The sequence below is a fragment of the Dendrobates tinctorius genome, unplaced genomic scaffold, assembly GCF_039654945.1.
Source record: "Dendrobates tinctorius isolate UK_male_01 unplaced genomic scaffold, ASM3965494v1 ptg000032l, whole genome shotgun sequence".
In the NCBI taxonomy this organism is placed as follows: domain Eukaryota; kingdom Metazoa; phylum Chordata; class Amphibia; order Anura; family Dendrobatidae; genus Dendrobates; species Dendrobates tinctorius.
In genome coordinates, this window is record NW_027361700.1 from 37,276,113 (window position 1) to 37,298,948 (window position 22,836).

Consider the following 22,836-nt stretch of genomic DNA (forward strand, 5'->3'; position numbering starts at 1 on the left):
CCTTTAATACCTCAGTCCTATGCCATCCACTCAGGTCTGGCCCTAAAGGCCCTTTTACATTTAGCGATGCACCAGTGATCCGACCAGCGATCCGACCCGGTCAGGATCGCTGGTGCATCGCTAAATGATCGCTAGTGAGCCGTCACACAGGCAGACCTCACAGCGATGCAGCAGCGACGCAGCGCACGATACTCACCTTTCACACACAGCGATCCTGACGTCCTCCCGCCCGCCTCCACGCGTCGCTCGTCGTCACAGCAGGAAGCCCCAGCAGGAAGCTGACGACGAGAAATGGAGCCGGACATTCTCGCGCGATCAGCGACGGACAGCGGGGGAGCCGGTCGGAGGTAAGTATCACACATAGCGATATCGCTATAACGTCACAAAATCGGTGACGTTATAGCAATATCGCTAGCGATATCGCTATGTGTAAAACCCCCTTAAGAGTAAAAGACCCTATTTATATTAGATTAAATAAAAAATCGTCTGGCCATTTAATGTGTGTGGGGGCCTCCCAACAGGTAAGGGTCGCACATTGTGAATGGCTGCCCCCAATCCTTATGTTCTCCGGGAATAAGCAGACGCCTGAAGAGTCTGGCAGCAGTTTTCGCCATTCTGCCTATTGAAAAGATATGAATCGGTTCAACTGAGTGATCTTGTGTATGGCAGAGATGGGAGAGATAGCCGTTTACTGAGCACTCATTTGGCCGGCAGCTTCTATTTGTGTATGGCCAGTTTTATACAATGGGGCAGAGTTAATAACGTCTTTGAATTTAAACCACGGTGAAATATACAACAAAAAGCAGTGATGTAATGCCGGACAAAAGCGTCTTAAGATGCGCCAAATGTATCATCCAGCATTGGCCACCGTGACAGGTGCGCTGTCAGACTGTTTAGTCTACGATGTGACTGACAAAATAGTGACCAGGATCAGTAAGTCTGCCCCTCTGTCAGAAAGCCTGCCCCTCTGTCAGAAAGCCAGGCATTACACATTATTCACGTGACTGCTACAGCCAATTACAAGCATGCGATAGTTGAGGTCTGTGATTGACTGCAGCGGTCACATGAAAAACAGAACACTAGAGGAAGTATGCGGGACCATTAGGAGTCTCTAGAACAGCAAGTTATTTAAAAAGTGAGAAAAGGAGATTTTTTTTTTTAACTCGTTCCTTATTCTTGGAGACCCTGTAAAGCATCCCATGAACTGATTCATGCTGCCCAAGCCATGTGCAACATAGACCGGAGTCTGACTGCACGTTTGCAGACAAGTATAATTTTTCTCTGAAGTGCTCCGGCGTTTCAGACAAAACACAGATTAAAGTGCCTGCCTGGTCTCTCCCTATGGGATCACATGACACAGACCTGTCAATCAACGCTGCGGAATATGATAGCGCGATATAAGCAAAGCATAACAAATAATTATAATAGCTAGAGTGCATGCAGGGAGAAGCTGAACGGGGTTTTCTTGAAATTGTCAGAGTAAAACATATTTGGCTGCACTCGTGCAGAAAGACGCTAATTAATGGCGACCGTAGTTTGGGCACCGTGAATCAACTGATAAGACTTCCTCTTAAGGTGCCCATACAAATCGGAGGAAAATCAGCAGAACCTGATAACTATATCATGTAGACAGAGGTGTCCAGACTCTCCTCCCAGCATCAAATGTCATAGGGGAGAAAAGTCGGCCATGTTGTATTTACACAAAGCCAATAACTTTTCTTCCCTTCACAGGAAGCAAATCCCACCACAGATGTCCGACAGCAGATTTTTTTTTTTTGCCTTTTCCTTTTGTTGTGGTCACGGCACATGAAAAAAAAAAAAAACAACAGATAACAGTTATATTACAATATACCATTTAAAGGGTTTTCCTATACATAGACTTTACCAATTTTCCACAGTACAAGTGATCAATTCTACATGAGTGGGGGTCTGACCGCTAGGATCACCTAATTTACTGAAAGGTTCCAGTAAGGGGAGCTTTTACACCCATTAGAATGCAGTGGCAGAGCGCATGCCCGACCGCTGCCACTGATTATGGGACTGTCAGAAAGAAGAGTTCAGCAGTCCAATAGCGAATGAATAGAGTTGCTGGTCGGGTATGGACAGTGAAATAACAATGCCCCATTCTAGCGATTAGTGGGCTTTCTCAGGGGTCGGTCGCATAGCAATCTGAAAGTTATCATCTATTCCGTAGACGGGTGATAACTTGTTCCAAGCAGAAAACCCCTTTAAGGCAAGTCAGTTACAAGAACCGACAACCATCTTCATGGCGTCACTTACATTTGTTTGATCACATGACCAAGGAATAATCTGTTAACAAGACACTATAATTTATAGCTGCCCATCTCCTCTGTACAAGGAAGATGACAATGGTATATCTCATACTTCATACTCAGCAATTAGTATTAAGAGTATAATTATATGGCTCGCGTATAGTGGAGAAAAGGTAATGAGATATAATTAGCATATTAAGAGCGATTATTAGGACTACATTACACAACTTTATCGTCTGCCTTAGTGTCGCATTTCTTGGACAGACTGCGGGTCTTATAGGGATATCTACAATACTCTCTGGTAGCTCAGGACATGAGATCCGCATTCAGGCCAGAAATATCTTCCCTTAGGCTACTATCATACAGGGTGGATAGGAGTCCGATTGGTCCCACCTATTACAAAAGCAGGAAAGTGAATGAGATAAATGCATAAAAAAAATAATAATTGCACAGAAAATCGCCAGCAGCAGCTTGTCAATTTACAAAGCAGACATTCATCCTATGTGCCAAAACAGCAGCGAAATCCATGACAAACTGGTCAAGTAACTCATTCCAAATTACTTCCACTGAATTCACGTCCGTGTGAAAGTGTCTGGTCTGGCATTTACTGTACACCAGTCTCAGGACTACAGTGGAAGTCCATCAGGGAAGGCTGAGGGTTGTAGTCCCACAGCTGCAAAGTGCTGAGAATAAGTCAAGTATACCCCTGTATGAAGCAAAGTAATAGAAATACAGTTAAACTACAAATACAGCGATATCTCACCCAGGCGGCACTGGCAGCTGGGGAGGCAGAGAACTGAGAACCACACAAGACACGGCAGTAGGAGTATGAGGGCTGGGAACCAGGCAGGAGCTGACCCGGTATACTCGCTGGGTTTTCTTCTTTAAAGATTGTTATAGATTTTTCCCCATACACAAATACGGTAGTACCACATGACATTAAGAAACTTTGCATAAATGTTATAAAAAAAAAAAAAAAAAAAAAATCAGCTTATTCCTCCTCCTGGACTTTCAATTCACAGGTAATATACAGTGTGTCTTCAGGGAAAGCAGATTTTACCCCAGAACTGAGCGAGATTGAATGATCAGTGCAGAAGGAGGAAGAAGCGGATTTCTCTGATATTTTACAAAGTTTCTTCTCTTTCATGTGTACTATTGATCTATGTAACGGTTACTCTGTCAATAAGCGCCTCCTTTCAATGACATCCCTGAATATGTGCGTCTTCTGACCAGCGGGACGCAGATGCTCAGTGCTGAGAGCGCTGCAATAGGCACGGCTGCCACCGACAACACGGGCGGGAACAGATGTGGGCACCATTCCAGTCACTATGTCTATGGGCAAAGAAGTGCTCCCCTCTGTGGCTGCAGCAGATCATTGCCCCTCCCCAGGCCCTGAACAGCCCCATGCAGGAGCAGTGCACTACCCTACCCCATGCAGCAGCCGTGCACTACCCCATGCAGCAGCCCCATGCAGGAGCAGTGCACTACCCCATGCAGGAGCAGTGCCCCTACCCCATACAGCAGCCCCATGCAGGAGCAGTGCCCCTACCCCATACAGCAGCCCCATGCAGGAGCAGTGCCCCTACCCCATACAGCATCCCCATGCAGGAGCAGTGCCCCTACCCCATACAGCATCCCCATGCAGGAGCAGTGCCACTACCCCATACAGCAGCCCCATGCAGGAGCAGTGCCACTACCCCATACAGCAGCCCCATGCAGGAGCAGTGCCACTACCCCATACAGCAGCCCCATGTAGGAGCAGTGCACAGCCCCATACAGAAGCCTCATGTAGGAGCAGTGCACAGCCCCATACAGGAGCCCCATGTAGGAGCAGTGCACAGCCCCATACAGGAGCCCCATGTAGGAGCAGTGCACAGCCCCATACAGGAGCCCCATGTAGGAGCAGTGCACAGCCCCATACAGGAGCCCCATGTAGGAGCAGTGCACAGCCCCATACAGGAGCCCCATGTAGGAGCAGTGCACAGCCCCATACAGGAGCCCCATGTAGGAGCAGTGCACAGCCCCATACAGGAGCCCCATGTAGGAGCAGTGCACAGCCCCATACAGGAGCCCCATGTAGGAGCAGTGCACAGCCCCATACAGGAGCCCCATGTAGGAGCAGTGCACAGCCCCATACAGGAGCCCCATGTAGGAGCAGTGCACAGCCCCATACAGGAGCCCCATGTAGGAGCAGTGCACAGCCCCATACAGGAGCCCCATGTAGGAGCAGTGCACAGCCCCATACAGGAGCCCCATGTAGGAGCAGTGCACAGCCCCATACAGCAGTCCCATGTAGGAGCAGTGCACAGCCCCATACAGCAGCCCCATGTAGGAGCAGTGCAGTACCCCATACAGCAGCCCCATGTAGGAGCAGTGCAGAACCCCATACAGCAGCCCCATGTAGGAGCAGTGCAGAACCCCATACAGCAGCCCCATGTAGGAGCAGAGCAGTGCACTACCCCATACAGCAGCCCCATGTATGAGCAGTGCCCTACCCCATACAGGAGCCCCATGTAGGAGCAGTGCCCTACCCCATACAGCAGCCCCATGTATGAGCAGTGCACTACCCCATACAGCAGCCCCATGTATGAGCAGTGCCCTACCCCATACAGGAGCCCCATGTAGGAGCAGTGCACAGCTCCATACAGAAGCGCCATGTAGGAGCAGTGCACAGCCCCATACAGCAGCCCCATGTAGGAGCAGTGCAGTACCCCATACAGCAGCCCCATGTAGGAGCAGTGCACTACCCCATACAGCAGCCCCATGTAGGAGCAGAGCAGTGCACTACCCCATACAGCAGCCCCATGTAGGAGCAGAGCAGTGCACTACCCCATACAGCAGCCCCATGTAGGAGCAGAGCAGTGCACTACCCCATACAGCAGCCCCATGTAGGAGCAGAGCAGTGCACTACCCCATACAGCAGCCCCATGTAGGAGCAGAGCAGTGCACTACCCCATACAGCAGCCCCATGTAGGAGCAGAGCAGTGCACTACCCCATACAGGAGCCCCATGTAGGAGCAGTGCACAGCTCCATACAGCAGCCCCATGTAGGAGCAGTGCACAGCCCCATACAGCAGCCCCATGTAGGAGCAGTGCAGTACCCCATACAGCAGCCCCATGTAGGAGCAGTGCAGTACCCCATACAGTAGCCCCATGTAGGAGCAGAGCAGTGCACTACCCCATACAGCAGCCCCATGTAGGAGCAGAGCAGTGCACTACCCCATACAGCAGCCCCATGTAGGAGCAGTGCACTACCCCATACAGCAGCCCCATGTAAGAGCAGTGAACAGCCCCATACAGGAGCCCCATGTAGGAGCAGCGCACTACCCCATACAGCAGACCCATGTAAGAGAAGTGAACAGCCCCATACAGCAGCCCTATGTAGGAGCAGTGCACAGCCCCATACAGCAGCCCCATGTAGGAGCAGTGCACTACCCCATACAGCAGCCCCATGTAAGAGCAGTGAACAGCCCCATACAGGAGCCCCATGTAGGAGCAGCGCACTACCCCATACAGCAGACCCATGTAAGAGAAGTGAACAGCCCCATACAGCAGCCCTATGTAGGAGCAGTGCACAGTCCCAGAGGCCTCTCTGGCCTGCACAAAATGCCAGCACAAACCCCACTGTGGCCTAGCACCTCAGGCCTGCTATGTGCACTCACTTTCCAATCACTGGCAGTCCTTGTCTAGGCCTCGGCCTGAGCCTTCTCCCTCACAGAATGCACCCGGCCGTCATTTCCCGCCCGGCTCTCTCTCCCTCACTCACCCTCCCTCCCGGGGTATCTCGGTCCATGGCTCCCGGGAAGCTTCCTTCCTGTCCTCCTCCTCCTTCACCGTTCACGTCACAACACCGAGCGCCCCCCCTCCGTGCGCGCTCCCGGTGTCGCGTAGCTACGTGGCCGCTGCCCGCTCCGTGTCGGGGGCGCGCCTACCTTGGCTCACAACCAGAACAGAACTCTACGCATGCGCGCCAGGAGGGGGGCGTTGTATGGTGCGCATGTCCTATACGTAGAACTCGGCCTGTGACACATTAGCTAGTGCGCATGCGATGAACGTGAACGCGCCTATAATGAGGCACATGCGTAATAACGAGCTACCGCGATAAAGAGGAAAAGCGCATGCGTGAACGTGTGATGCGGCGTGCCCGACGATTGGCTGGTGTATCACGTATGATTGGAAATAAAACACGAGTAGAAACGCTGTCCCTTCCGCAGGAACCATTTTGTGTTGGCACAACTCTGTTTCGCCTTAGGATTTATGGTCTTCAATAAAATGGCCGCAGGGAAGACGTAACGGCCTCAATTGTGCATTGTGGGGTGTTTTTTTTTTTCTTTATTTTACCCGAGCATGCGCAGAAACTCGAATAACACAATGGATGTAAGGACGTATAGACACCTTTGTCATTAACGACGTGTTGGACGCATGCGCAAAAAGGGGGTGGGGTTTATTTTTGACAGACGGGATCTGGTAACCCTTTATGTGAAAACTGTGCCTTAAATGGCCCGCAGCAATAAAAAAAAAATCAACTGAACAGTGGCCAGATTTTAAGAAGCAGAGTTTGTGTTTTTTGTTTTTAACGTAAACTCCTACTTAAATTAGCATTTAGTTATGGGTTTTGAGGATCCGATTATAAATGACACAAATCTGACTGCTACCACTAGAGGCCGCTCAAGAGCTGATTGGATTGTTCATTGACTCTGTCTGCAGCGTGCGCCACCTAGTGGTGACACAAGTTTCTTACCCTCTTCAGGGACAGTTTTGCATTTTGTTTTTTCCTGCGCTTCTTCCAATAATAATAGCGTTTTTATTATTCCGACGACATGAGGCTCGTTTTTTGCATAACGAGTTGTTTTTTGTTGTTTTTTAATGTCATCATTAATTTTAGGGTCCAGTCAGACGGCTGTTTTACTAGCAAAGCTCGGATTGGCTGTCTGCTCTCCTGAGCGTGACGCCATGTATTTCTATGCAGCTGTCACGCTCAGGTCAGGAGAGCGGACGGCCAGTCGGAGGATTGTGATGAGACGAGTAATACGGACGTCTGACTGCGCCCTTATTACACTAAAATTCCAAGTTTGGTGACAGAACTCAATTCCGTCATTGGTTTTTGGGTCTCATTTTTGCGGTTTTCATTGTGCAGTGAACTTGAGGTGACTCTCCAGGTTGAAACGGGTACAGCGACACCAAACCAAATGGGGAAGCAAAAAAAGTAACGTACTAATGACAAATTCCCTTGAAATACTTTTCAGAACCCTGACCATATTCCAAAAGACTTGCAAGTGCTACTTTGAAGAATTCTGGCCCAAGAGGGCGTAACACCAAAATCACTAAACTCTGAGGTGGGCAGAGCTGTGGCCCTACCCCTCCCCAGCACCTGAGGGCCCCTTATGAGCTCGATCTTGTCCGCTACAATCTGGGCTGGCATCTGCTGCTCTCCCCCTGAGACAGGGGCTGAGGATGAAAGTCAACGCTAAATCCTGTATCAACATTTCGGGCTCAAACCTTTACCAGCTGAGGCACCACTTGCCTCTACAAGGAGAGGAAAAAAAGGTTTATCCAAGGGACTGTCGACCGGTTGAGAATTAAGGTGATGAAGACCTAAAAAGCCGGTGATTTGGGTGAGTTGACATGTCTGCAGTGTGTGGTGGATTCAGCCATACATCCTTAAGAACAGCACTGCCTGCTATATATATATATATATATATATATATTTAATTATTTTTTCTTAAAGGACATCATATAGATCTCTTCTAATTTATAGATATAGAAAAAATCAAACCACTGAAAAGTTCAGCCCTCACTGACAACTTATCGTCATAGTCACAGTTCCAACTTGATTTCCATGGGCACCACGAAATGCTACAAAGAGTTTTAGGCCGGGGTCACACTGGCGAGGAATACGGCCGAGTGAGGGGCGCTAAAAGCATGCAATAGATATGGACCAATGATTCTCTATGGGGTCCCTCGCACCAGCCGTATATTTCTCGTCTGTATTCTACGCTCCGTGCCAATCGCAGCATGTGACCCCAGCCTAAGGGAAATTTCTGTCTAAACTGCCTGGATGATAATTGTAGATTCACATTGCCAAAATGTCTGTGACTCAAATACTGTTCCATAAATGTGATACACTTATGCTTGTTTTTACAGCACCAACATATTCCGACAGCACCTTACAGACACCATCATCGCTGTCCCCATTGGGGCTCATCTTAAATTCTCTATCTGTATGTGTTTGGAGGAAATCCATGCAAACACGGGGAGAACATACAAGCTCCTTGCAGAAGTTTTCCTTGGCTGACTGCAAAGCTACAGTCCTAACCACTGAGTCACTGTGCTGTGAGTATAATTCTGCATTACATCTGTTACGTGTGAATATACCCTTTGGCTCTGTTCACATGGCATTAAAATCTGAGGCTGAATATTAAGACTGGCTCGAGCCTTCTGCTGTGGATTTGCTCTGCATAGGCTGCAGGGGATGTAGCAGACCATCATGATAATCAGTCAGAAGCATTTTCCCCTGAAAAAGGGGACATGTCTCTTGTCTTTACAACAAATCACTAATGTTACAAAAATGTAATCTTTTTGAAGAGTATTGAAATAATCCTATATTGTCCAGAACTTGCTGGGTCTCCCAATAAAACCAGTAATACTGTATATTGATATTATTATTCATGATATTATTATTATTATTATTATTATTATTATTATTATTATTATTATTATTATTATTATTCATGATATTATATTATTATTCATGATATTATGATATATATTCAATACGTATGTAATGATTTGCGTGTTTTTGAGGAGTCATCATGTCTGGAACCGATGCAGCTGACGTATACAGGTATGCATGTCACCACCTCCAACACAAAAGTATTTCCAGTATCCGTCCTTTAGTTAGTGCATGCCCTTATCATCTCCCACCCCAACTACTGCAATATCCTCCTCTGTGGCCTTCTAACACTCTCGCACCTCTCTAGTCCATCCATAACTCCAGTGCCCAATTAAAACATTTCCTCTGTTCTCCCCTCAATAAATCCCTTCATTGGCCTCCAAACTACATATCCAGTTCAAACATTGACCTACAAAGCCGCCCATAATCTGTCTCCTTCATATATCTCTGGATTAATCTCCCGATGTCTTCCAACACGTAATCTCCAGTCCTCCCAAGACCTTCTTCTCTCCTCCACTCATATGTTCCTCACCCAATCGCCTCCAAGACTTCTCCCGCGTAATCCCCATCCTCTGGAATTCTGTGCCACAACATGTCTTATTGTCTGCCACATTCGGAACTTTCAGACCGAACCCGAAAACCCAACTCTTCAAGAAAGCTTACAGCCTGCAATGACCACGCTGCCACATCAACACCACCGAAGCTGCCGCAACCCCTGATCTTCCTGTCTCCTTAGCCATCATCTTATAGACTATACCAGGGCAGGCTCCTCTCCCCTCGTGTCGATCACTGTTAGTTTGTTCACCATAATTTATATTTTTGTTTTGCATGTAACCCCTCCTCATGTACAGCAGCACAATAATGAACTTCTTACAAGGAGGTTGCTTATTATTTCTCATCCAGCAGGGGGTGACTGCGAGACGTTCTTCAGGCACAAGTAAGACGCAGCACAAGCTTCATTTACGGGTCGGTATAACAATCCATGTGAGGAGAAACATAAGCAGAAGGTGCAGTTTTCTCCCATCAACCAAGATTAGCCCCCACTTTCAGAGGCATGTGTAATGTCCTTACATGGAGGCAATAGGGCCCTCACATCCGGCAGCGTCATGTACAACATGCGGAGTCCCATGGGTCCTTATACGGCTGAATTCACACATCCGCTTTTCTTTTAGGAGTACTATCCGTCATTCATCCCTTAAGGACAAAGAAAATGTTTGTTTCTGTGCTTGCATTCCCCCCTCTTCTTTCAAGAGCCAGGACCTTTTTATTTTTCCGTTTCAGTATACATTTATAATGACTTACCAATTCATTCTCCAAGTCGGAATATTTTAGCAGACTGAAAAAAATTCTGAGCTTTGCAAAGAAAAAAAAATTGGATTGTGTCGCCATTCTCTGAAACCCATAGCTTTTAAAATGTTCCCGCTGATGTATGAGGGCATGATTTGTGCGCGGCAGGCTGTAGCTTTCATTGATACCATTTTGGGGTACATGAGACATTTTAATTGCTTCTTATTGGATTTTTGGGAGAGCTTTCACGGAAAAATGTTTTCTTTTTTTTTATCTCCATTGTTTCCCTTACAAATAATATTATTTTATTATATATAGATAGATAGATAGATAGATAGATAGATAGATATAGATATAGATTGATAGATTGAACGTTTATGGCACGGTGATACTGATATATGATTATTTTTCAATAGAAAAAAAAGTGACTGCCACAAATTTTTTCTCAATTTTCTTTCTTCTTTACATTGCATTTTTGAACTTCTGTAAGGGACTAGAAACTGTAATCATCTGATCACTAGACCGACAATTTTCAGGATGTAGCAAAATCCATGATCTCCTAGGCAGCCCAGCCTATTGTTGGGTGTTCACAGGAACCTCAAGATGGCATCAACTGGGGCCTTCATCAGCCTTCAGCTCCAGTGTTTCTTTTATTTCAGTGCTGGAGTGGTGCCACTGAGTTCCCCGTCCCTAGTTTCATACTTACGAGCCGCCATCTTCATTCTCTATCGGCGCAGCTCCGGTCATCCTCCGCAGGTTGTGACCTGCCGGAGCAATGTGGTGTTTGCTGGGCGATGCAGAAGTCACAACTCAATGGAAGTCTATGAGAGCCAGAACAAGGATCTCACAGACTTACACTGAGAGCTAGTGACCATTACCTCTGACATCCGGTCAGCCAGAAGTTGTGGTCACAAGATGCGGAACAAGTCAAGCAGCAGCTGCAAAAGCAAACAAGATTTTAGGATGTATAAAAATCCCGCAATCCCAACGTATTGCAACCCTTTATAAATCACTGGTAAGACCACATCTAGAATATGGGATCCAGTTTTGGGCTCCACATTTAAAAAGGATATTCAGAAGTTAGAATCGGTTCAAAGGCGGGCAACTGGATTATTACAAGGGATGGAAGCCCTCTCATATGATGAGAGGTTGGAAAAGTTGGGCTTGTTTAACTTAGAAAAAAAAAGACATCTCAGAGGAGATTTCATTTACATGTATAAATATATATGTGGCCAGTACAAATGACTGGCATATGACTTATTCCTTCCAAAGACCATACTGAGGACCAGGGGGCACTCATTACTGGTGGAAGAAAGGTGATTCCGACAGCTAAATAGGAAAGGGTTCTTTACAGTTTTACAGTTACAGCAGTCAGACTGTGGAATGCCCGACCACAAGAGGTTCTAAAAACTGCAACCCTCAAGGTGCTCAAAACCACATTCAAGAAGTTTATTAACCCTTCGGGTGCTTCACATGAATTTTTGGAATGTGGAAAAAATTTTACTATAGACCCAATTTTTTTATTTTTACAAGGGTAATAGAAAAAGAATGCATGCCAAAATTTGTTTTGCAGTTACTCCTGAGCATGCTGATACCCCATATGTGGAGGAAAACCATTGTTTGAGCACACGGCAGAGCTCGGAAGGGAAGGAGCGCCATTTGGCTTTTTGAAAGCAAAATCTGCTGGAACAATTAGTGGACACCATGTTGCGTTTGGAGTGCCCCTGATGTGTCTACAGTAAAAATTCCATACAAGTTACACCATTTTGGAAACTAGACCCCTCAGGGAACATATCTAGATGTATGGTGAGCACATTGAACCCCCAGGTGCTTCACAGAAGTTTAAAACGTTGAGCTTTGAGAATAAAAAAAATCTCATTTTCCCCACAAAAATGTTTTTTAGTCCAAAATTTAGCATTTTAATAAGGGTATCACAAAAAATGGCACAGTACAATTTGTTGTGCTATTTCTCCTGAGTATGCCGATACCTAATATGTGGGAGAAAACTACTGATTAGGTGCATGGCAGGGCTCAGAAGGAAAGGAGCATCATTGGGATTTTTGAATGTAAAATTTGCTGGAATCATTAGCGGAAGCCATGTCCCATTTGGTGAGCCCCTGATATGCCTAAACAATGGAACCCCCCCACAAGGGACACAATTTTGGAAATTAGACCCCTCAAGGAATGTATTTACATGTGTGGTGAGCACCTTGAACTCCCAGGTGCTTCACGGAAGTTTATAGCATTGAGCCGTGAATATAAAAAAATCACGTTTTCCTCACAGAAATGTTTTTTTAGCTCCAAATTTTGCACTTTCATAAGAGTAAAAGGAGAAGTTTCACCATACAATTTGTTGTGCAATTTCTCCTGAGTATGCCGGTACCGCATATGTGGAAGAAAACTACTGTTTGGGTGCATTGCAGGGCTCGGAAGGGAAGACGCACCATATTGGAGTTCAAATTTTGCTGGAATGGTTTGATGATTCCATATCACATTGGCAGAGCCCCTGAGAAACCAGAACAACAGAAACCCCCTATATGTGAACTCATTTTACAAACTACACTTCCCAACCCTACCATCTAGAGGTGTACTGATCATATTGACACCACTTGTGCCTCACAGAATTTTATACCATTGAGCGGTGAGGACAGAACAATTTTTTACCACTAAAATGTTGTTTTAGCCCAAGGTTTTAATTTTTCTAAGGGCTAATAGGAAAACTTTTTACAACAAACTGAGGTCCATTTTTACCTGTGTGCGCCAATACCCTACATGCAATCGGGAAATATTTTTCAGGCAGAGTGCAAAGTTCAGAAGTGAAGGAGCGCCATACTATAGTGCAGATTTTACTGTTATGATTTGCAGTTGCCATGACCCACTGGGAAAGCCCCTGAGTTGCCAGAACAGGAAAAAAAGCATAAGTGACCCCATTTTATAAACTACACCTCTCATTGAATTCAACTAGGAGTGCAGTGATCATATTGACACCATGGGTGTGTCACAGAATTTTGTACCATTGGGCATTGTAGAAAAATAAATACTTTTTTACCATCAAAATTTTGTTTTAGACACAGATTTTACATTTTCACTCAAGAAGTGGTTAAAAATGGAACCATAATTTGTCCCACAATTTCTACTGAATGTGTCAATACCCCATATGTGGCTACACAGTACTGCTTAGCCATACGGAGAGACTCAGGAAGGACAGAGTGCCATTTGCCTCCTACAGTACAGATTTTCCTAGAATAGTTTTCTGACTCCATATACAGAGCCTCTAAGTGCTAGAAGAACAGAATCCCCCCTCAAGTGATCCCATTTTGGAAATTATACCCTTTTGGGAATTTATCTACAAGTGCAGTGACGATTTTGACTCCATGGGTATTTTCCAGAAACAAGCAGCAATGAATGTTGTCGAGTGAAAATTGCAAACTGCTGTTGTAGTGACAAGTACGCTGTAGTGACCAGTACGTTGTAGTTACCAATACCTTATAGTGCCCACTACGTTATGCAAAGCTCATGCTTCTGGAGACATGGCGAAGCGTGTTGAAGAGCCATATCACTTTTCCAGAGCCTTTGTGCTACCAGTAACATGGAAGCCCCCTATATTTCTGTTAACAGATGAAGGTCCTGAGTGGGGAGTTGCATTTTTGTGGATTGAGTTGAAGATTTTGCTAGGAACATTTTACATAAAGTTTGGGATCACATTTATCCAGCGCTCTACCCTGAGCTCTTACTATGGGTTTTCCATCTATATCTCTGAGTGACATGATTCAGATGAAACTCCAAGGGATCCATTCTCTATAATGAGGCCGCAGAGATACTCTGGGCTACATCTGGCAACTGTTCAGCGGTGTCCTTTTTTTTCAGAAGTCCGCAAAACTGTGGCCGACGACATTTTCATGCACTCCTAAAAAGACGGACACTGCCGGATCCTGGGCCAGACGGCGTCCACGGTGCCTCCATCTGCCTCAATATAGGGAATCTTCCGACAGGGAATCTGTCCGAATCACATGTTTTGGAGATTTACACGGAAACCCTGGTGTAAGTGCAGAGCACAGGATAAATGTGCGCCAAGCCTTACTGCAATCTTTGGCAGGCAGAATGAACAAATCAACAGCTGGTGAAGAATGGGCTATATATTTTTTGCGCCATTCCTCATGTAGTATATGGCGACTTTATTCTTCGGGTCGGTGCAATTACAGCGATACCAGATTTATATCGGGTTTTTATGTTTGGCTGCTGTCACACACTAAAAAACACTTTTTATTGCAAAAACTAGTTTTTGTATCACCTTATTTTGAGAGCTATAATTTTGTCACATTTCATCCTACAGAATCATGTGAGGGCTTGTTTTTTGCGAGACAAGTTGAGATTCTTATTGGTACTATTTTCAGACACATGACATTTTTTGATCACCTTCTATACTGATTTTTGAGTGCAGAATGAACAAAAAGCAGCAATTCAGGAATTTTTCTTTTATGTCGTTCCGTGTATAGTAAAATCGATAAGGCAGCTTTATTTTTCGAGTCAGTACAATTACAGTGATACCACATTTAGATTTTTTATTTTATGTTTTGTCACTTTTACACAATAAAAACAATTTTATAGAAAAAAATATTATTTTTGCATCGCTTTATTCTGCGAGCTATAACTTTTTTATTTTTTCGCTGATGATGCTGTATGGCTGCTCGTTTTTTGTGGGACAAGATGATGTTTTCAGTGGTACCATGTTTATTTATATTCATCTGTTTCATCATATTTTATTCTTGTTTTTGTTCGGCGTTATTTTGATAAAGCATTGTTTTTTGCCTTGTTTTTTACTTATTTTTTTATATGGTGTTCACTAAAGGGGTTAATTAGTGGGACAGTTTTATCGGCCGGGTCGTTGTGGACACGGCGATAACAAATATGTACACTGTTATTGTTTTGTTTGTTTTTTTCTTAAAATTTTTTATTTATGGGTACAATATATTTTCGATTTTTTTATTATTCACGGGAGGTGAGTATAGGCTTTATTATTTTATTGGGGCCAAACATTTAGTTTAAGGAGGGGTTGGCCTAGTAGTGGACAACCCCTTTTACCCCTTTACCCCCAAGGGTGGTTTGCACGTTCATGACGGGGCCAATTTTTACAATTGTGACCACTGTCTCTTTATGAGGTAATAACTCTGGAATGCTTCCATGGATCCCAGAGATTCTGACATTGTTTTCTCGTGACATATTGTAGTTCATGTCAGTGGTAAAATTTAATTCAAATAGCTTGCGTTTATTTGTGAAAAAAATGGAAATTTGGTGAAAAATTTGAAAATTTCACAATTTTCCAACTTTGAATTTTTATGCCCTTAAATCACAGCGATATGGCACACAAAAAACTTAATAAATAACATTTCACATATGTTTACTTTACATCAGCACAATTTTGGAACCAACATTTTTTTTTGTTAGGAAGTTATAAGGGTTAAAAGTTGACTAGCGATTTCTCATTTTTGCAACGCCATTTTATTTTTACGGACCACATCACATTTGAAGTCACTTTGAGGGGTCTATATGATAGAAAATACCCAAAAGTGACACCATTCTAAAACTGCACCCCTCAAGGTACTCAAAACCAGATTCAAGAAGTTTATTAACCCTTCAGGTGCTTCACAGGAATTTTTTGAATGTTTAAAAAAAATGAACATTTAACTTTTTTCACAAAAAAATTACTTCAGGTCCAATTTTTTTTTATTTTACCAAGGGTAACAGGAGAAATTGGACTGGAAAAGTTATTGTGCAATTTGTCCTGAGTACGCTGATACCTGATATGTGGTGGGGAACCACTGTTTCGGCACATAGCAGAGCTCAGAAGGGAAGGAACGCCGTTTGACAATGCAAAATTGGCTGGAATTCAGATCGGACGCCATGTCACGTTTGGAGAGCCCCTGATGTGCCTAAACAGTGGAAACCCCCCACAAGTGACCCCATTTTGGAAACTAGACCCCCCAAGGAACTTATCTAGATATGTGGTGAGAACTTTGAACCCACAAGGGCTTCACAGAAGTTTATAACGTACAGCCGTAAAAATAAAAAATCATATTTTATCCACAAAAATGATCTTTTCACCCCAGTTTTTATTTTCCCAAGGGTAACAGGACCCTAAAAGTTATTGTGCAATTTGTCCTGAGTACGCTGATACCCCATATGTGGGTGTAAACGACTATTTGGGTGCATGGCAGAGCTCGGAAGGGAAGCAGCGCCATTTGACTTTTTTGGTTGGAATTGAGATCGGACACCATGTCACGTTTGGAGAGCCCCTGATGTGCCACAGCAGTGGAAACCCCCCACAAATAACACCATTTTGGAAACTAGACCCCTTAAGGAACTTATCTAGATATGTGGTGAGCACTTTGAACCCCCAGTGCTTCACAGAAGTTTATAATGCCCGGGCGTGAAAATAAAAAAATCATATTTTTTCCACAAACATGATCTTTTAGTCCCCAATTTTTTTTTATTTTCCCAAAGGTATCAGGAGAAATTGGACACCAAAAGTTGTTGTCCAATTTGTCCTGAGTACGCTGATACCCCATATGTGGGAGAAAACTACTGTATGGGGACACGTCGGGGCTCGGAAGGGAAGTAGTGACGTTTTGGAATGCAAACTTTGATGGAATGGTCTGCGGGTGTCATGTCGCGTTTGGAGAGCCTCTGATGTGCCTAAACTGTTGAAACTCCCCACAAGTGACCCCATTTTGGAAGCTAGACCCCCCACGGAACTTATCTAGATGTGTGGTGAGCACGTTGAACCCCCAAGTGCTTCACAGAAGTTTATAATGCCCGGGCGTGAAAATAAAAAAATTATATTTTTTTTGCACAAAAATTATATTTTTGCCCCCAATTTTTAATTTTTTTAAGGGTAACAGGAGAAATTGGACGCCAAAAGTTGTTTTGCAATTGGTCCTTAGTAGGCTGATACCCCATATGTGGGGGTAAAACACTGTTTGGGCACATGGCACAGCTTGGAAGGGAAGGAGCACCATTTGACTTTTTCAACGCAGAATTGGCTGGAATTGAGATCAGATGCCATGTTGCGTTTGGAGAGCACCTGATGTGCCCAAACAGTGGAAACCCCCAATTCTAACTCCAACCCTAACCCCAACACACCCCTAACCCTAATCTCAGCCCTAACCCTAGCCCTAACCCTAATGAGAAAATGGAAATAAATACTTTTTTTTATTTTATTATTTTTCCCTAACTAATGGGGTGATAACGGGGGGTTTGATTTACTATTTATGGCGGTTTTTATATTTGGCAGCTGTCACACGCTAAAAGACGCTTTTTATTGTAAAAATAGATTTTGCATCATCATATTTGAGAGCTATAATTTTTCAATATTTTGACCGAGCGAGTCATGTGAGGTCTTATTTTTTGCGGGACGAGTTAACATTTTTCTTGGTACCATTTTCGGGCACGTGACATTTTTTGATCGCTTTTTATTCCGATTTTTGGAACGCAAAATGAACAAAAACCAGCATTTCAAGGATTTCTTTTTGGGGGGTGCGTTTACACCATGCTGCATGCGGTGAAATTGGTAAGGCGGTTTTATTAATCGGGTCCGTACGATTACAGCGATACCTCATTTATGTTTTTTTATGTTTTGGCGCTTTTATGCAATGAAAACAATTTTATATAAAAAATAATTATTTTTGCATCACTTTATTATGCAAGATATAACTTTTTTATTTTTTTGCTGATGCTGTATGGCGGCTCGTTTTTAGCGGGACAAGATGACGTTTTCAGCGGTACCATGGATATTTATATGCGTCTTTTTGATTGCGCGTTATTGCACTTTTTGTTCGGCGGTGTGATAATAAAGCATTATTTTTTGCTTTGTTTTTTATTTTTTAAGGGGTTCGCTAAAGGGGTTAACTAATGGGACAGTTTTATAGGGCGGGTCGTTACGGACGCGGCGATACTAAATATGTGTACTTTTATTGTTTTGTTTTATTTTATTTAAAAAAAAATGAATTTATTGGGGAATTTTTTTTTTTTTATTTATTTAGCGATTTTTTTATAAATTATTTTTACACTTTTTTTTTTAACTTTATTACACTGTCCCAGGGGGGACATCACTGTCCTGTGTCAGATCGCTGATGTGACAGATCAGCGATCTCACACAAGCACTGCACAAGGCTTCCTCATGCCTGCACTGTGCAGGCAGTGAGGAAGCCGGCTCCCTGCAGGCCCCCGGAGGTCCCCGCCGCCATATTGGATCTGGGGACCTGCAGGGAAGGAGGCTCCTGCAGCAGTGCTGCACATTGCGCTGCTGCGGGCGTCTCAGGGAAGCATGGAGGGAGCCCCCTCCCTGCCGATGCTTCCCTAAACCCCCGGTACACTGCGATCATGTTTGATCGCAGTGTGCCAGGGGTTAACATGCTGGGGGTGGTCCGTGACCGCCCCTGACACATAGTGCCGGGTGTCAGCTGTGATAATCAGCTGACACCTGGCCTCGATCAGCGGCGCTCACCCCGTGAGCGCCGCTGATCTCTAGGACTTACTATCCCGTCCTTGGGAATTAAGTCCCAGGGCACATGGACGGGATAGTACGTCACATGACAGAAAGGGGTTAAAAGAAACTGACAATGACTGGACATGCGCACAACAGGTCATTTGTCACTACGATGCATGGCTATGTGCACAAACAGATTATCGAGGAGTTTTTGGAGCAGAAACTCAACAGAAACTCTCCAAACTCTCCTTCAAATCTCAAAGCTCCTGAATAACTTTTGAGTTTCATCTCAGGTTCTGCCTGAGAAACTCAGCAAAAAGACTCCATGTGCACAATGTCAATGTCGACAATCCTTTTAGCATTTATTTTTAAACAACTAAAGTATTGTTGAGTATATAATATATATACTGTAATATCACTTTTGGCCGTATACGCCTAGATGAGGTGGGCAGCAAAACTTAGTGGACTACGTGTTGCTGTCCAAGAGACGTGTACGACCAAAAGTGATGTTTGACAGAGCACACTGACTCCGTCAGCATCATTACAGTCAACGGCCCGATCGGCACTTAGGCCCAAATCCTTTTTGCAGGAGGTTTGGACATAAGCCCTGACGGAGCCACTGAACGTAGTGCGCTATCAGGTGAACATAGCCTCAGAAATGCTTGTTTTCGTTCTTCTGCATTTTTTAACGTGGTCTATTCACATGGAGTTTTCGGTACATGGACTTTGGAGCAAAATTCTTCTGCAAAGTCCACATGAAAAGAATGCTTCTAATGCACTTTGGCTAAGATTCCTATTGATTTCAAAGGAAAAACGCCTACAGGGCACATGGTGAAGTCTCCGTGCAGTCTGCTGGAAAAAAATAATATAAATTTGACCGAATGGAATTACGCAGAAAGAATGCCCCATACACAAAAACCACATTCAAAAATACTCGACTGCTGCAACCAATTACCAAGTGCGAAGGTGCAGGAGGGTGAGTTTGTCTCTTGTTTTTTATCTTCAAAGGGGTTGGGAAAAGCAAAAAATGTGCCTTCCTGCCGATTGTGCCCGGCACCGTTCATCACTGGCACAGCCGGGACTGCAGCTGCCTCTGCTGACGTCCTGTCGACAGAGTTGCAGCTTCTTTTCCGCTCTGTTGACGGGGAGGGACTTTGACATCATCTGATTGACAACCAGATTCCCCCTGCCTAACTGCGGGAGCCGACTGTCAATCAGAATAAAGTCAGAAACCACGCCCCATCGACAGAGCAGGGCGGAAAAGAAGCCGAAGCTCTGTCGATGGGGCGTCAGCAGAGGCAGCTGAACAGCGCTGGGCACAACCGGTATATACCGTAGGTAACAACTGCCTGCCTGTTAGTGCTATGGCACATTTTTGTTTTTTGTTTTTCACAAAGTTCCTGATATCCCCTTTAATCAATCCATAGAAAGAAATGAAGAAAAAAAGCCGACCATAAAGTCCAAAATGTAATGCAATGGGAAATCAATCATTTGTATTAATTTATATGATAAACATGTAATAACACCAGAAAAAACATATCAGTGTACCTAAAAAAGACACAAAAATGAAAAACAAGGCCGCACATCTAGTGACCAAAGTCAATGGAACAGATCAAAGCTAAAATGTTGCGTGCCGATCAATATGGGACAACTATGGTAGGTGACAGTAACTGAGTGAAAAAAATACAAAATCAAAGCATTTTCATAAAGTAGGAAGGTAAGGAGTTGCATAAAATATGTATCAGGTGATAAAGTGCAAGTGCAGAATAGCTCCAGAAGGTGTCACCAGAGATACATGATCTAGGTGTATGGAATCTTTCAAGAGGATGCAAGGGCACAATAGAGCATATCAACACTGCTTCCTATGGCTTTACACAAAAAAGCCTTTCTTCCTTTTCTGAAGGGTGGCAGACAGATGTACCGTTTTTGTCGGTTTTAAAACCATTTTATTTTTACATTATAATTACACGTTGTTCGTAAAGTTACAAAACATGATGTGAACGCGGCCTTACTGGCACCAGTGCAGCTCTTCCTGGGCTACTTCAGCTGATGTGGTTGGCATGTGGGCATACAGCTGGCACCATGGTGACGGGCACTGAGCCACTTCAGGTTCCTCCTTGCTGGCATTACACCAGTTCTGCTCCTGCCAGCCGTCTTTTCTACCAGTGGGCATAGCGCCCCTTCCTTGTGCCAATATGACTGGCAGGAGGGCACTGTTGGGGGCAATGCAGCTCATGTGCCATTGAGGCCACTGTGGAGGGCATCACTGCTGTTACTGTTTCCAGTGTGGCTGGCACTTCTAGGGGCACCAGCATGCAGCCCATACACCCAGCAACCACATGTGCCTGCCAGGATGCAGCCCCTGGCGGTGCCCTAACGTCACCTCGCCCCCTGTGAGCGGGCGGACATGACATCCGCTGCAGACCCTGTACAGTCACTGAAGCTGCAGAACTGGGTGAAAGGTGACGTCGCCTCTCACTGCCTCTGCCAAGTTCTCCCTCTTCCAGTGGCTGCTGGGAGCAGGGGGCGGATCCTCCACTAAATGGGCGTGTTTGTGTGAATGATTGACACACTCTCCCGCCTACTGGACGATAGAAGCCCTGTAGCTCCGCCTGGGTGGGCGTGGCCTAGTGTGATTGATATGTTGTTGTGTTCAGATTCAGAAACCGGTTTGGCCCAGCTTAGAGCTGGAGACGGAGAGCGGAGCGGAATGTGGCCCCAGCGGTGCTGCGTCCTGGGGCCCCAATGGGGAAGGGGCCGTAGGTGAGACATCAATATATGTGTGCATGTATGGTGCGGGCACAGCATAGACCATCTAGGCGCCCTATGTCCCCTGTCCTGTGTGTGGCATGGGCTGCTGATGTCTTATGTAACGGTTCTCCCTGGGAGAAGTGCTGCAGTGAAACTACAAGTCCCAGCACACCTACTGCCAGTGCATGCTGGGAGTTGTAGTTCCACACCATCCAGTTGCAGAGTGATTCCTTTATCTTGCCCAGTATACATTGTACAGTGTATGGCGGGTGATGTGTGCTGTGTACCGTGCTCAGCAGGGGGTGATGCTGGCGGCGTGCATGCTGGGAGTTGTAGTTCCACACCATCCAGTTGCAGAGTGATTCCTTTATCTTGCTCAGTATACATTGTACAGTGTATGGCGGGTGATGTGAGCTGTGTACCGTGCTCAGCAGGGGGTGATGCTGGCGGCGTGCATGCTAGGAGTTGTAGTTCCACACCATCCAGTTGCAGAGTGATTCCTTTATTTTGCTCAGTATACATTGTACAGTGTATGGCGGGTGATGTGAGCTGTGTACCTTGTTGAGCAGGGGGTGATGCTGGCGGCGTGCATGCTGGGAGTTGTAGTTCCACACCATCCAGTTGCAGAGTGATTCCTTTATCTTGCTCAGTATACATTGTACAGTGTATGGCGGGTGATGTGAGCTGTGTACCTTGTTGAGCAGGGGGTGATGCTGGCGGCGTGCATGCTGGGAGTTGTAGTTCCACACTATCCAGTTGCAGAGTGATTCCTTTATCTTGTATACATTGTACAGTGTATGGCGGGTGATGTGAGCTGTGTACCGTGCTCAGCAGGGTGTGATGCTGGCGGCGTGCCCGCACACGTGTGTCCTTATGTAAGGTGCTTATGCCACCATTAACCTGCATGGCTGATCCTGTGTCTCCCACAGCCGCTGTGAAGATGCTGCTTATCGTTTATCATCCAGCAGGGGGAGACTGTGAGCCCCCCATCAGGCCCCAGGTAAGTGAGGCCCCTGTACTGTAGATTGCAGTTATCAGCTGCCTGTGGTGGCGGTCACGCCTGCCCCGCGCTGCACAGATAAGAGCGGCCGCTCAGTGCTGTGTGCGCTGTAAGTATCCTCCGGCCTCCTCTTATTATTACTCCCTTCATCCCCCCCCCCAGATCCCCCTTGAAGTGTAACCTATGGCAGGGATGGCAATGGAGGACACCAGCGCCCCTCGGTGTGGGATCACCCCACTGCAGCAAATCTTGGCCTCAGGAACCGGCGCTCTCCTCACCTCACTTTTCGGTATGGTCCCTTTTTTAGATGTAGTAGTGGAGAGGATCGGACTCGGTTGCCCATATCTCACCCACTTTCTCACCCACA

The 22,836-nt window shown here is 45.4% G+C and overlaps 2 protein-coding genes across 6 annotated transcripts in view; one reads left to right on the forward strand and one right to left on the reverse strand.

Annotated features, from left to right (window-relative positions):
* ZNF652 (zinc finger protein 652) overlaps positions 1 to 6,225 on the reverse strand; it is a 34,130-nt gene extending 27,905 nt beyond the window's left edge. For 2 of the 4 annotated variants that reach the window (XM_073572744.1, XM_073572741.1), the window contains exon 1: positions 6,040 to 6,198. The gene's annotated coding sequence lies outside the window, so the exon portion shown is untranslated. The other 2 variants (XM_073572743.1, XM_073572742.1) reach the window with 2 other exon arrangements.
* Positions 6,226 to 21,365: 15,140 nt separating this feature from the next.
* SLC25A39 (solute carrier family 25 member 39) overlaps positions 21,366 to 22,836 on the forward strand; it is a 29,702-nt gene continuing 28,231 nt past the window's right edge. For both annotated transcript variants that reach the window (XM_073572745.1, XM_073572746.1), the window contains exons 1-3: positions 21,366 to 21,481; positions 22,399 to 22,469; positions 22,632 to 22,758. In XM_073572745.1, coding sequence (XP_073428846.1) covers positions 22,653 to 22,758 — 106 coding nt within the window. In that variant the 5' untranslated portion in view covers positions 21,366 to 21,481; positions 22,399 to 22,469; positions 22,632 to 22,652. The remainder of the gene's footprint in view (positions 21,482 to 22,398; positions 22,470 to 22,631; positions 22,759 to 22,836) is intronic.